Source organism: Coenobita brevimanus, chromosome 77 (genome assembly GCF_032717465.1).
Source record: "Coenobita brevimanus isolate Jiangsu-jjx chromosome 77, ASM3271746v2, whole genome shotgun sequence".
Taxonomy (NCBI): Eukaryota; Metazoa; Arthropoda; class Malacostraca; order Decapoda; family Coenobitidae; genus Coenobita; species Coenobita brevimanus.
This window is the reverse complement of record NC_137030.1, coordinates 3,776,904-3,790,563: the sequence shown is the minus strand read 5'-3', so window position 1 is coordinate 3,790,563 and position 13,660 is coordinate 3,776,904. Positions and strand designations below refer to the sequence as shown.

The 13,660-nt window shown below is 39.5% G+C and overlaps 1 protein-coding gene across 1 annotated transcript in view; it reads right to left on the bottom strand.

Moving 5' to 3' along the window:
* Positions 1 to 13,660, bottom strand: part of LOC145408477 (proton channel OtopLc-like) — a 93,331-nt gene that overhangs the window by 21,600 nt on the left and 58,071 nt on the right. Inside the window, exons 3-4 of the mRNA XM_080279211.1 lie at positions 12,275 to 12,389; positions 3,216 to 3,329 (exon numbers count right to left, since the gene is read on the bottom strand). Coding sequence (XP_080135337.1) covers positions 3,216 to 3,329; positions 12,275 to 12,389 — 229 coding nt within the window. The remainder of the gene's footprint in view (positions 1 to 3,215; positions 3,330 to 12,274; positions 12,390 to 13,660) is intronic.

Sequence of the window (13,660 nt, the reverse complement as noted above, 5' to 3'; positions counted from 1 at the left end):
TATTGCACCGCTGATACAAATGACCATTAATTTTTTTGAGAGTCGCAATCCCATTTAAATACTACATAGGGTGATCAGTAAACAGTGCTTCCCTAGAAACTGATCTGGGGGTATCTTATGAGTTGCATGAAAACTCAGTCTGCTGGTGTGGGCATGAGCATGGCAATGGGAGTGGGAAATTTATAAATGATGCAGGGTATGGATTAATAACATGGCATGATTTGTTCCCAATACACATGAGAAATCACCCAATGGAGACAGTGCTATATATGGACCACCTTGTACTTTGAGCGATGCCAGATGATTCTACCCTTGCCATCTAAAGGGCTACTAACATTCATTTAAGGTGTGCCATATACAACTACGGCAACATGGAAACAAAAACCAAAACTGGAAGTGTACTTTGGTCTACCAGGCTTATGGTAAAATATCCGTGCTTGAGGACTGAATATTACCATATATGAGAATATCTGGTAATGGGTGTATAAGGAAAATTAGTTCATACAGTACCTTAACAAAAGCAAAGAACAGAATATCACAACATAAAACCATAACTTTTGAAACATCATACTTTCAGTACCATGACCCCCCCCCCCCGTTATATTCCTGCAACCTCCAATGACTTTACATAGCTTATCAAAGGCCTCTCGTACCAAAGGAGATACAAACAGCCTCTAATATAGTTCTTTCACCTTAACTTGGCCCAGATTTTTGTCCCTTTGTATTTTAGCTCATATACCTCAATGGCACAATAAGACAATGTTACAAGCTACATCCTTTCTGCAGCACTTCTTCATGACTAGCTCTATATCTGAGTATAAATCTATTATTATAAATACAGCATTCATGATGAAGATGTGGTAATTTTACACCACGTTTGAGTACCATGAGTATAACGTGTCCCTTACACTGAACAAAATTTTCTGCAGGTTTGGGAATAAAATAAAAAAGGTGTCAGTATGCTGAAGTGGTTAAACTCTATGTAAGCGACATTACTTTCTGCATCTTCCCACCCAGAATTTGAACTGCCAACATTATCATCATTGTGCAGGCAATCTTCACCTATAGTTCCAGATGTGTTGAGGCAAAATGTTACTTTATTTGAAGCTACCATTCCTACTGTAACTTGGCACAAATTTTCATTGTTTTGCATCCTATTTCCCATTGCTCAAAGGCAGAATAGACAATACTACAGCCCAGCATCCTTTCCACAGCACATTTTATTTAATAACTAGTTCCATAATCCTGTGATAACCTCCTTGTTACAGCTCTACATTCAAGATACTGGGCAATCTCATGCCTAAAGTGAACAAAGTACACTCAAACCTCAATTTAAGGGACCTCCATTTAAGGGATTTCGTATTCAAGGGACTCCATGTTCTACCTGACAAACGGACAAGACCATTCAAAAATGATAATGTCTAGATTATACACATTACTATGTTTCTTTATACAGTACCTGTAAAATAATATTCATAATCAAATACATAAGTGAAACAATCATTGCATTTCATAAGACTGTCTATATATGTGGTAAAACAATGGAGATTTTCAAGTAAGAGACATTTTCAAGTATGGGACAAGTTGATTCCCCATTTAGACCCTTAAATCGAGGTTTCAGTGTATGCTTAATGTGAGATGTTTTTATTCACCAAAGAGGGTTTATCAGCACCAAAAACAATTTCTGACTTCAAAACACCACTATAGTGAATCATGACCAATTTTAAGTGAAGTATTGGTATAAATCCATCAGCACGTTAATCTATCTATCTATCTATTGCCAGACGCCATAATCCCGTAAGGGGTGGCCACTTGACTTTAAGTTACCTATTTTACAGGGAGGGGCACTAACCCTCCACCAACCCACTTGTTGACATGTAGGGAGCACGTATGGGTTGGTTATATGGTAACCACCCAGCGTTGTAAATGGTTTCTTGGCTTACAGGAAACCATTTGGCTTGTCACTCAATGTAAAGCCACCTGTGAAGGAAAGAAAAGCAATAAGAAGTGACAGGAAAGATGGGAGAAATAGGAAGAGAGGAGGACAGACACAGAAAAAGAATGATAAAGGCTAAGGAAGAGGTAGGTAGCACTACATCAAGTGAGTGGATGATGGTCGCCACCACCTACCAGATTATTACCCAATAAACTAATTATAAGAGACACACCTTCATATGTGAAACACCTAAAGAGTTTCTTCTTTGTCGAGGTCAAATTACAGTATGTAATTTCATACTGGGCTACACTTTCTTAACCACTTCCAGCCAGTGACATCTATTTTAACTTAATCTGGCTAGTGACAGATGATTTAATTCAACTCACGTGGCATAAAAAAAAAAGTTACACTGTGACTTCATTTAGCCATTCACTCCTTGAGACCTTTCCAAAGCTGATGAAAACAGTCTGGATGTAGCTAGCGAGAACACTGTAAGCTAAACAGGTGCCATCAGATTCAAAGGATTACAAGCTATCATAAGCAATTTGTTATTTAAATTTTTTGCAGGAATATGCTGAAAATACACTAACTATCCCCTCAAGTAGGGTTCAAGCTGCAAATGGCCTGTATCACAGTTCACGAAATAAACCGACAATGGATTTTCAACATGCATAATGTGAAGGAACACCAACTGAAAGAGGACAGTCATTACACATGTAGTCTGTCAGTGTAAGTTTGTCAACATAAAGGTACTAACATAAACTGTCACCCGTACAGTCAGTAAATTCTATTATCTGTCAGAACATATATAGACTCTGAAATATAAAAATGTATAAACCACAGTATAAGCAAACTGCTATAAGATACAGTACAAATTTTTACACAAATAACCAACTATCTATTTCCAGATGCCTTAATCCTGTAAGGTCCTATATATTCTGCATAAATTAAAATATACAGGTATATATCATATCTTTGAGTACTTGTAAAACAGAAAATGGCTTCTTAGTGCTTATATAAAAAAAAGCATGAACTTAAATTTGCAATCAACACAAAAATAGAAATAAAAGTATTCAAAGGAAGCCTAAAACCACAAACCTGAGAGAGAGAGAGAGAGAGAGAGAGAGAGAGAGAGAGAGAGACTCATAATACAGTACAGTATAAGAATGAGAGAGAGTGTAAGAGTGGGAAATGCCGCACATCAAAACCAAAATTTCCACACAGAAAAGGAGACTTAACTGAAAACAAAACTTGTCCCCCTAACGGGTACGAATCTCACCATAAAGACCTGAGATTTTTTAGGCTTGGGATTTCTTGCTGAGTCAGAGAGCAGGTAGCAGAACACATACAGCAGGAACAGGATGCTGAGCCCGTATAGGTATGTGAAGAACGCCTGCCAAGAAAAACAGCAGTCAGAATTAAGAGGCAAACATTTGTTTCATCATATTCATCAACACGACCATTAGTAAAACTGTATTCACTATAAGGAAGATACTGAGTCCTTGTGGTTATATGAAGCATGCCCATAAGAAAAAATAAAAAGAACACTGGTATCATTATGCCTATCATCATACACATGGGAATAACAAGAATGCATGAGAAAAAGACAAAATAAAGATGAACACTAGTTATCAGTGTGCCTATCATCATCATATTTATCAATATCACTGTCACAGATATCTCCACTTTAAGGAATATTGAAAATACTTTAAACATCATCTGTTCAAAGAATCTAATAGTAGTTCTTCTGTTTTCCAGCCCTGTACTCCACCACTGTGCTGTGCCTGACAGTTGTGGGTGACTCTGCCTACTGAGGGTTTTGACCTCAATGCCCTCTTTACCCCTGCACAGTTGTTGACCTTATACATGGGTTTTATTCGCCCCTGTGTAGAGTACAACACTCACGTGTGAGGAGGCTCCCCACATACAGCTTTTCTCAACAAGGTGTTGTTTCGTCTTATTAACTCTCCTCCCCTAACTGGCACCCTTCAGCCTCTGTCTCTTCACCGAACTGTTGCATCTTTATCTCTTTTCTATCCCTACTTGAAAGGTCACTGCTCCTCTGAACTGTCTGCTTGCATCCCTCCACCACTACGGCAGGTGAGCAGAACCCGTCTAGCAACAAACTCTCATCCCTTCACTGTCCAATTCTCTGCTGAAAGAGTTAACCATTACTCCCAGTCCTTCATGTATGCAACTGGTTAACTCTGGAACTGTCTCCCTCTGTCTGTACTTCATACTGCCTATGATCTCCAGTCTTTCAAACGCAGTGTGTCCAGGCATCTCAAAATGAACGGATCTTAAAGTTGGCTCTCTGTTGTTTTGTTTTTTTTCTTGGAGGGAACAATCTTGCAGGTTCCTTGCCTTTGCTTCCTTCTTTCTTACATTTAAAAAAAAAAAAAAAAAAAAAAAAAAAAAAAAATGGTTTTTAGCTCAGACACAGCATACTGACTGGAGGGTAAGAGGCAGCTTGAGAAACCATATTCTTGACCATGAAACGTATGTGTGTGTGTGTGTGTGTGTGTGTTCTTACCTTACCTAATTGTATCTTTACAGGAATGAGTCAAGCTCGTACTGTCCCGTGTCTTAAACAATATTTATCGTACATATCCTTAAATTTGTGAATTGTTTTGGCACACACTATTTCATTCGGTAGTGCATTCCATTGATCAATTGCTCTGTTTGGGAAACTGAATTTCCTTACGTCTTTATCACCTCTCTTCTTATGCAGTTTTTTGCAGTGTCCTCTTGCTGATGCTTCTCCATATGTTAAGTAATCATTTATGTCTATTTTCTCCTTCCCTGATATACACTTATATAGCATTATCATGTCACCTCTTTTCCTTCTCTCCTGTAGTGTTGGTAGATTCAGTTTATTTAGTCTTTCTTCGTAGCTTAGGTCCCTTAGGCTTGGTATCCATCTTGTAGCGGCCCTTTGAACTTTTTCAATCTTGTCTATGTGCTTTTTGAGATGAGGACTCCAGACTACTGATGCATATTCCAGGGTTGGTCTAATGAATGATGTTATTATCCTTCTTAACATGTCTTCATTTATGTATGTGAATGGTATTCTCATATTTGCAAGCAGTGTATACATGTTCCGCACCTTCTCGCTGATGTGGTCAGCCGGAGATAGTCTGTTATTGATAATCACACCTAGGTGTGTGTGTGTGTGTGTGTGTGTGCGTGCGTGCGTGAATACAGGACAGGATAAGTTTTAGACAGTACTTTACGTGGCACAACATTTACCATCAATATTGCCATCAACACCATTATCAAGGTATCAGTAACATTGCCACAATCATCATTTATTCATTCACTGTGGCTGTGGTCCAGTGTATTGGGGAACACGCTACTGATGAAAGAATTACAAACTTGAACCAGCCCAAAGGCCACTGGCTTGAAGCCAGGAAGTGTAACAGGGCACAACTTATTAAAGAGTCTTTTATCTATCAATCTATCATCAGCCGTCTGAATTCCGTAGGATGCAACCACAAACGAATCGCTTTCATGTCACCCAGTTATCTGCCATCTGACTGCCCTATCTCCAGCTCACATTCCCCCTCTCTCATATATCTCTCCAACCTCCACACTATCTCTCCATATCATTCTCAGTCTCCCCACCCCCATCCCCATCCCCTCCCCCCTCCACCTCATTCAATAGCACTCTCCAAGTCAACAAAGTCCTCAAAATAAGGCCAGCCTCTCAGCAATTAAAGAGGAGAGTACATAACATATACCTACACCATCACTGCCATATACAGAGACTGCAGAGTATGAAAGAAGGGTAGTTAACAAACGAAGATGTAGTCCAAGCCTAAGGTGGAGGGACAGTAAATCTATGCACTTACTTATCTGTCTACCTATCCATGTATCTATCTACAGCATATAACTAAATCTTTCCTTCTCTCTCAATATATCGATCTACTGCTTGACATTAAATTCTGTGAAGAGTGGCTATGCAGAAAGAATCTTTTTAGACTATTATTTCTAACCCTACTCAGTAAAGATCCATTTCTCCACAACACATCGTCCTCCCTCATGTACTCTCCATCTGACCTCTCCACTTTGACTTCCCTTTCCTCTTTTCAACCAATTAAGGTGGGAAGTAGCTACCTGAAGGAGGGAGTATGAGAGTGGAGTGGTTGAAAGGAGAAAAAGGAGACAAAGAACTAGTTAGCAGAGTATTATGAGGGAGTATGATGATGGAGTATTAAGAGGGAGTATTATGAGGGAGTATTACATGGGAGTATTATGGGGGAGTATTATAAGGGAGTAGTATGAGGGAATATTATAGGGTTAGAAATATTATAGGGGAGTATTATGAGGGAGTATTATGTTGGAGTATTATGAGGAAGCATTACAAGGGAGCATTATGAGGGAGTATAATGTTGGAGTATTATGAGGGATTATTAAGAGGGAGTATTATAAGGGAGTATTATGAGGGAATGTGTATTAGTGAGTAGTTTGAAAAAGAGGCTGACCTAGAACATCTCCAGTAATTGTATTCTTGCTGCCAAAAGAGGATATCATTCAGCTTCAGGGAGACAGCTGGTAGTTAAGGAAATATACAGGCTAGTCCATATAACACTACACTAGAAACTGGACGGTATCTTATGTGCCGTAGGGATGGCTCAATCTGCTGGTGCGGGTGTAACTGTGGATGTGGCAGTGTGAGAAGAGCACAAGTAAATGATGCAGGATAGACACTGATAAAGCTGGCTGAACCCCAGCAACACACGAGAAATCACCCAGTGGAGAGGAAGATTAACATTATATATGATCCACTCTGTATTTACCATTTCTCTCTCTCTCTCTCAGTAGAGTAGTAAAGGAACACTGGATGACTGTATGAGAGCCTCTTAAGTGGATAACATGCACTCCTCTCTCTCTCCCCCCCCCCTCTCTCTCTCTCATCTTCTTCTTCCTTTTTCCACTTTCCATTACCACTCTATTCCTACAACTACCCTCTTACTCCTGCTACCTCCCCCCCCCCCTTTAAGTGTCCTCTATCTCTTCCTGTAGCAGAGGAATGGCTTTAAGAGTTCTCTCTTTCTTAAATACTTCATTCATCTCCCTTCCTCTCCCTCAATCTATACTTCATTCATTCCTCCTCCTCTCCTTCACACACACACACACACACACACACACACACACACACACACACACACACACACACACACACACACACACACACACACAAACGTCCTCTGTCTCTCCTAATCTATCCTAAATATTTCCTTCCTTCTCCCCCTCTCTTTTTCCTAACTAAAATGTTCTTTCCTGCTTTACCCCATTTTTCTCTCTCTCTCTCAGGATCTTTCAGTACGATGACTATAATGGAAATAAATATACCGGTGTGTGTGTGTGTGTGTGTGTGTCTGTGTGTGTGTGTGTGTGTGTGTGTGTGTGTGTGTGTGTGTGTAAGAACGTACTGAAAAGTTTATAAAGCAAAATGGCGAGCGAGAGAGAGAGAGAGAGAGAGAGAAACTGAAAGGCCAGTGGTTTGCAATCCGCCTAAAGGTCATGCAGGACACACACACACACACACACACCATCCCCCTCTCATACTTGGATTTACTCATTATTGTATCTAACGCCAGACGATTTTATTCGTTAATACTATACTCCTTTTACTCTAACTTGGCCTAAAATTGCCATCTCTCCATGATGAATCCTGAGTTCTAACAAGAGATTAACACTATGAAAAGGTGCTAATCACGAAGAAGTGCTATGGCAAGGCTGTAACTAGGCAGCATTATTATTATTATTTTTATTATCATTATTATTTTTGTTATTATTATTCTGCCACTGAGCTATGTGATATAAGTTTGCAATGGACGAAATTCAGGGCCAAGTTAAGGTGAAAAGACTGTAGTACCATTAACCCCCTCATGAACACGATAACTCTAGCATTCTATTCTTGCTTATGTCTGACGATTTTATTCAGCTGCGCGACTATACGAGCCTGAGTGGTAATACTGAAATAGAAAATAAAAATAATAATAACCTTCTCACGGCAGGGATAACTCTAGCATTCCACTCCAGCAAAACCCAAACGATTTTATTCAGCTAAGAATGAGTCACAGCTGGTACAACTCTCTCTCTCTCTCTCTCTCTCTCACATATCCTACCAAGTGCTTACAATAAAGGGAGATGACCAATCCCCGCCATTTCATGTGTTTTTCCCACCAACTCACACCTCAACATTTAACCCCTTCAGTGCGACGATGCATTTTTTACGTGCTTAGCCATCTCCAGACATCTTTATTCAGCTTACATTTTTTTATATACTTAGTTACCTCCAGACATCTTTATTCAGCTTACATTTTTCTTTATATACTTTGTTATCTCAAGACATCTTTATTCAGCTTAATTTATATATATATATATATATATATATATATATATATATATATATATATATATATATATATACTTAGCCATCTCCAGACATCGTTATTCAGCTTAGGACACATTTTTCGAATTTGGGAGGGAGTGGAGCGTGTAGCCTTTGTTAATTCCTGCACTGCTGGGAAGAGCGAAGCAAAATAGTCTGGAGGTAGCAACAAAAAAAAAAAATAATAATAAAATAAATAAATAAATAAATAAATAAATAAAAAGTCTCTAAATGGACGGGTTACCTTAAGTGCTTTGTATCTTTCTGCTTCCTGAACGCAAGGATTACTATACTCTTTTCACTTGAACCTGCCCTACAGTTCACATTATTATTATTATTATTATTATTATTTCACTTTAACGGCCTAAAATTCACGTGACTTTTTCCACTTTAACTTGGCCTATAATTCACATCCCTTCACTTTTTTTTTTTTTTTACACAACCTTGGTCTAAAATTCAATCCCTTAAATTTTTTTGAACACTAACTTGGCCTAAAATTCACATCCCTTCATTTCTTTAACACCATCTTTGCCTAAAATTCACATCCCTTCAATTTTTTAAACATTAACTTGGTCTAAAAATCCCATCCCTTCATTTTTTTTAACACTAACTTGGTCTAAAATTCACATCTCTTTCATTTTTTTTTTCCCACTAACTTGGTCTTTCTTTCTTTTTTTCTTTTTTTTTTTTTTTACACCAACGTGGTCAAAAATTCACATCTCTTATTCTGAGCGCTGAGATGTAAAGCTGCCCAGTTCTGGCGGGTAGAGGCACATACACAAGCATTTTTACTATCTTCCAAAAGCTTGACGAATACATAGCGAAAAAACCGAAGCATCTGAAACACGCACTGGTAGAGATGGGGTTTTCACTGTATTTCGCCTGTTGTACATTTTCTTCAGACGGAACTGGGAAGATAATTGTTTCTGCGACTGTACGTTCAGCACTGCAAACGCTCATTCCCTCCGTGTAGTGAATTTTGGCTCGTTTGAAATTGACGCATCTCGAGCGTGCGAGGGTGTGAAGGGGCATGGATCAGGAGTGAGTGGGAGGGAGGGGGTGGAGGAGAGAGGGTGCTTAGATACAGGAAGAGTGAGGGAGACGGCACACTAATATGGGATTTAACTGTAACAGCACGATATCATATTCCTAAGGAAGTATGTAAGAGTTTTATAAACACACACACACACACACACACACTGCTCTAAACATAACACCCGCTCTCACTCAGCGAGTCGAGTGGAATAATTGCAGCAGCTGCAGCAACATTAGTAGTATTGGTAGTAGTAGTAATAATAGTAATAGTAGTAGTAGTAGTAGTACTGGAGGTGGTGGCGTTTTTATAATTATATCAAAATTCAGTGATATATTACTTTCTACAACCACATATTTTTTTACAAACAACGATTGGAGGAAGTTATTAGGGTATCTGTATAATTTTCGGTCATTACTTTACAGCATGTTATATCGGCTTTCTTTACTTGTATGTTATATACAGAGCTTTAGTTAAACAGCAGTACCATCTCATAATTTAATCGGATCACAACTGGGATGCCTGTGTCGGATATACCAGCCAGGCAAAGAAAACAATCATAATTAGGAAACAAAAATCTCGTTCCCTTCCAGATTGACAAAACTGTGGTAGAAAATGTTTCGAATTTCGCTCGTAAGCTGGTTATGCACTGGCTACCAAAACCAAGGACTGGAAATGGGAAGCACATCACGAGTTAATGGTAAAACATCATGTAAAATTCATCCCTTCTACTAAATGGTAAATCCGTAACAATGCCTCTTCCAAAACTATCAACGATAAATCTTCCATCAGCTGGTGCAATGAGAGAGAGAGAGAGAGAGAGTGGTCATCCTACTGCACCTGTTTAATCTTACGTATTTCAAAACAAGAGTCACGCATCTCAAACGCCACGTATATGAGGAATGATAATAATAAACGAATTTTTCCCATAGTGATGCTGTAAGAAGCTGGAAAAAGACAGGAAGAAACCAAGCGAAGCAGAGGAAGAACGGTGCGTGTGAGCAAGTGGGGAGAGAGTGGGGGGGACAGTGTCATGCTGCACTCTTTTATTCAGTTCTAGACAGGAAAGATCAATACATGTTTGCCTAATCGAAGGGGGATACCACGCGGACATATGATATGTCTGAAAGAAATTAATCTCGATCATCAAAATTTACTTATAACCTTACTTCCCTATCCTTCCCTCTAGGTCACCAATCCTCCCCCTCCCTACCTCCTTCCCTCTTCTTCACAGCATCTCCTCTCCTCATCTTCACGGCATCTTCCCTCATCTTCACAGCACCTCCTTCCCTCATCTTCACAGCATCTCCTTCCCTCATCTTCACAGCATCTTCCCTCATCTTCACAGCACCTCCTTCCCTCATCTTCACAGCATATTCCCTCATCTTCACAGCACCTCCTTCCCTCATCTTCACAGCATCTTCCCTCATCTTCACAGCACCTCCTTCCCCAATCTCTATCAGCCAGAACGGTGGCCAAGTGTACCAATGGTTTAAAACTATAGTACGATGCTAATCACGAAGGAGTGCATTCGACAGGCTCTAGAGACGCAATATTCCCTTTTCCTACCACTGAGCTACCGGAAACTGGCTGCAAATGGACGAAAATCACGAAAAATCACCGACAAGTTAGTGGGGGAAAAAGAGAGAGAGAGAGAGAGAGAGAGAGAGAGAGAGAGAGGAATCTTCATGTGTTTTGTGTGTAGCCTGTGTAAGTACTGGAGGGAAGTGAGACGCCCCCACCCATTCCTTCACGCACGGGTGTATGTGTGGAAGGCTTGCTGGGTGTTGGGTGAGGAGAACATGTGTAAATCAGTGTAGTGTGAGTGGGTGTAGCTGTGAGTGTGGGACTGTGTACGAGGAATGTGTGTGGAAATTTGTGTAGTGTGCATTGGTGTGGTTGTGAATGAGGGAGTCTGTATGAAGTGTGTGTGTGTGTGTGTGTGTGTGTGTGTGTGTGTGTGTGTGTGTGTGTGTGTGTGTGTGTGTGTGTGTGTGTGTGTGTGTGTGTGTGTGTGTGTGTGTGTGTGTGTGTGTGTGTGAGAGAGAGAGAGAGAGAGAGAGAGAGAGATGTAAGCAACCTTGACAGTGTACAGACATATGAGAACACATAAAAGGTCACACTACCATCACCCACTCAAATGTCCGACCCCGGGTGTGAAGAAGAAGAGGAGGAGGAGGAGAAGGAAGACGAAGATGACGATGACGATGATGATGATGATGTTAGCTGAGGAGGCTCCCTACAGTCCATCGCTAAAAATACGAAACCACGACACCCCACCAGCAATGCCATAAAAAACTTCACCTCTCTCCAAACACCAACATAAGTAACAGTGCCAAAAAAAGGTCCAGTCTCACTCGAAGGTCATTAATTAACCTCAAATGACGCTAGACTACCAAACGTAAGGGAATACTATCTTCAAATCAAGTCTTAACTCTCCCCATACCACCAACAGAGGCATTCGATACTAAAATTAATAAAAAACACTAATATGACCATGTAACAGTAAAGAGAAACATTACGTGAGGATCTCTGAGGATACGAATGACACAACACCATCGAAACAGGGAGTACTAACTTCAAATATTTTCACATGTCTTAACTATCCCCATATCATCAAAAAGGCATTCGACACTCACCTCGTAGTAGCAGAGAGGAATCTTGAGTGAGGACTTACTGTACGACGCTGAAATTGGACAAGATCACAAAAACAAGAAAGCACTATCTTAAAATCACACGCCTGAACTCTCCCCATAACACCAATAAAAACATTCAATACGGTACCCGAACTCTCCTCTTGACACCAATAAAAAAATTCAATACCCAAACTCTCTCCTTAACACCAATAAAAACATTTAGTACCCAGACTCTCCCCACAACACCAACAAAGACATTCAATACTCACCTCGTAGTAGTAGAGGGGAACATTGTGAGTAAGGACCTCTGACAACACGAATCCCAAGCACACGACCACCAGTAGCGTGGCGTAGAGCAGCGAGAGTGTGATGAACGTTGATGTCCTGTGGAAGATAAACACAAGAGGCGTTAGTGAAAGAAAAAATATATGTACTAACGAAAAAAAAATGTAAGAAAAATATACACACGTACTAAAAAAAAAAAAAAGAAAATGTAAAAGCGTGAGAAAAAGTTCGATGACACTCTCTGCTGGGTGTGCTTATGGAAGGTATGACGTAAATTATTTTTATAGGTGACAGGAATCTGAAGGCGATTTGTTTGTGGCTGCCCCCTTCGAGATTAAGCGGAGAGAGAGAGAGAGAGAGAGAGAGACGAAGGCCACAACAAGAGTATGCGACTGAAGAATAATCCCTGTCGTCTGAGGAACGGGAAATACGGAAGGCAGGACATAAAGCTGGGAGAGAAGCGTGGGTAAAATTTCACCTATGATGAGTACTGTATATCCCAAACAGACCCTGGGATCTCATTCAGGAAAGTAAATCAGTACGACGGTAGGCAGAATACAATACAGAGATTCAACAGGCGTAAAATACACATTCAACAGGCGTAAAATACAGTGTTGTGATTCTTTGGGTCACAGAGGATACAAAGGATAGTGAATAGTTAGTGAAGACAGTCCTAGCATTGATCAACACAGCATTATGATTTTCATGGAAGCAAAAGACAGACAGGATAGCGAGTAGTTAGTGAGGATAGTTCTAGCAAATACACTGCATTATGATTCGCAAGGAAGTAGAAGGCAGTGACGAAGTTAGTGACGACAGTCCTAGCATAGAAATATACAATATTATTTACATAACATGAAGAAAAATGTGAAATTTAAGTGAAACAAGAAAACTAACAACTTACAAGGGAAACTGACCATAAGAATATATATTACTGACAAAGACAGCATACGTTGGTGCCTGAAAATATACACATTTCTACCTATGGCAAAATGAATATAAACATCTCAATCCTGACAGAAAGGCAAAACGACAATCAAAATACTGTGTTCACTTGAAAAAAAAAAAAAATATATATATATATATATCATTGTAATAAATTGGTAATGTTTCTGTCTCGGTATATAAAGGAAAATATCGTAAGTGACAAACATTACTGCAAACATTTCGAAATTCAATGCTTAATGTGTGAATATATACAGGACTTACCCCTTCCCCCCAAAAAATATATAAATATATAAATATACATAGCATTTACCTCCCCAAAACAAACTATCACATTACTAATCTTAAAATGATTAAACTTAAAAAAAAAAAAAATCATGATTTCTGAAATAAAATCAGTATGATATACAAAAGCACAAGCAGGT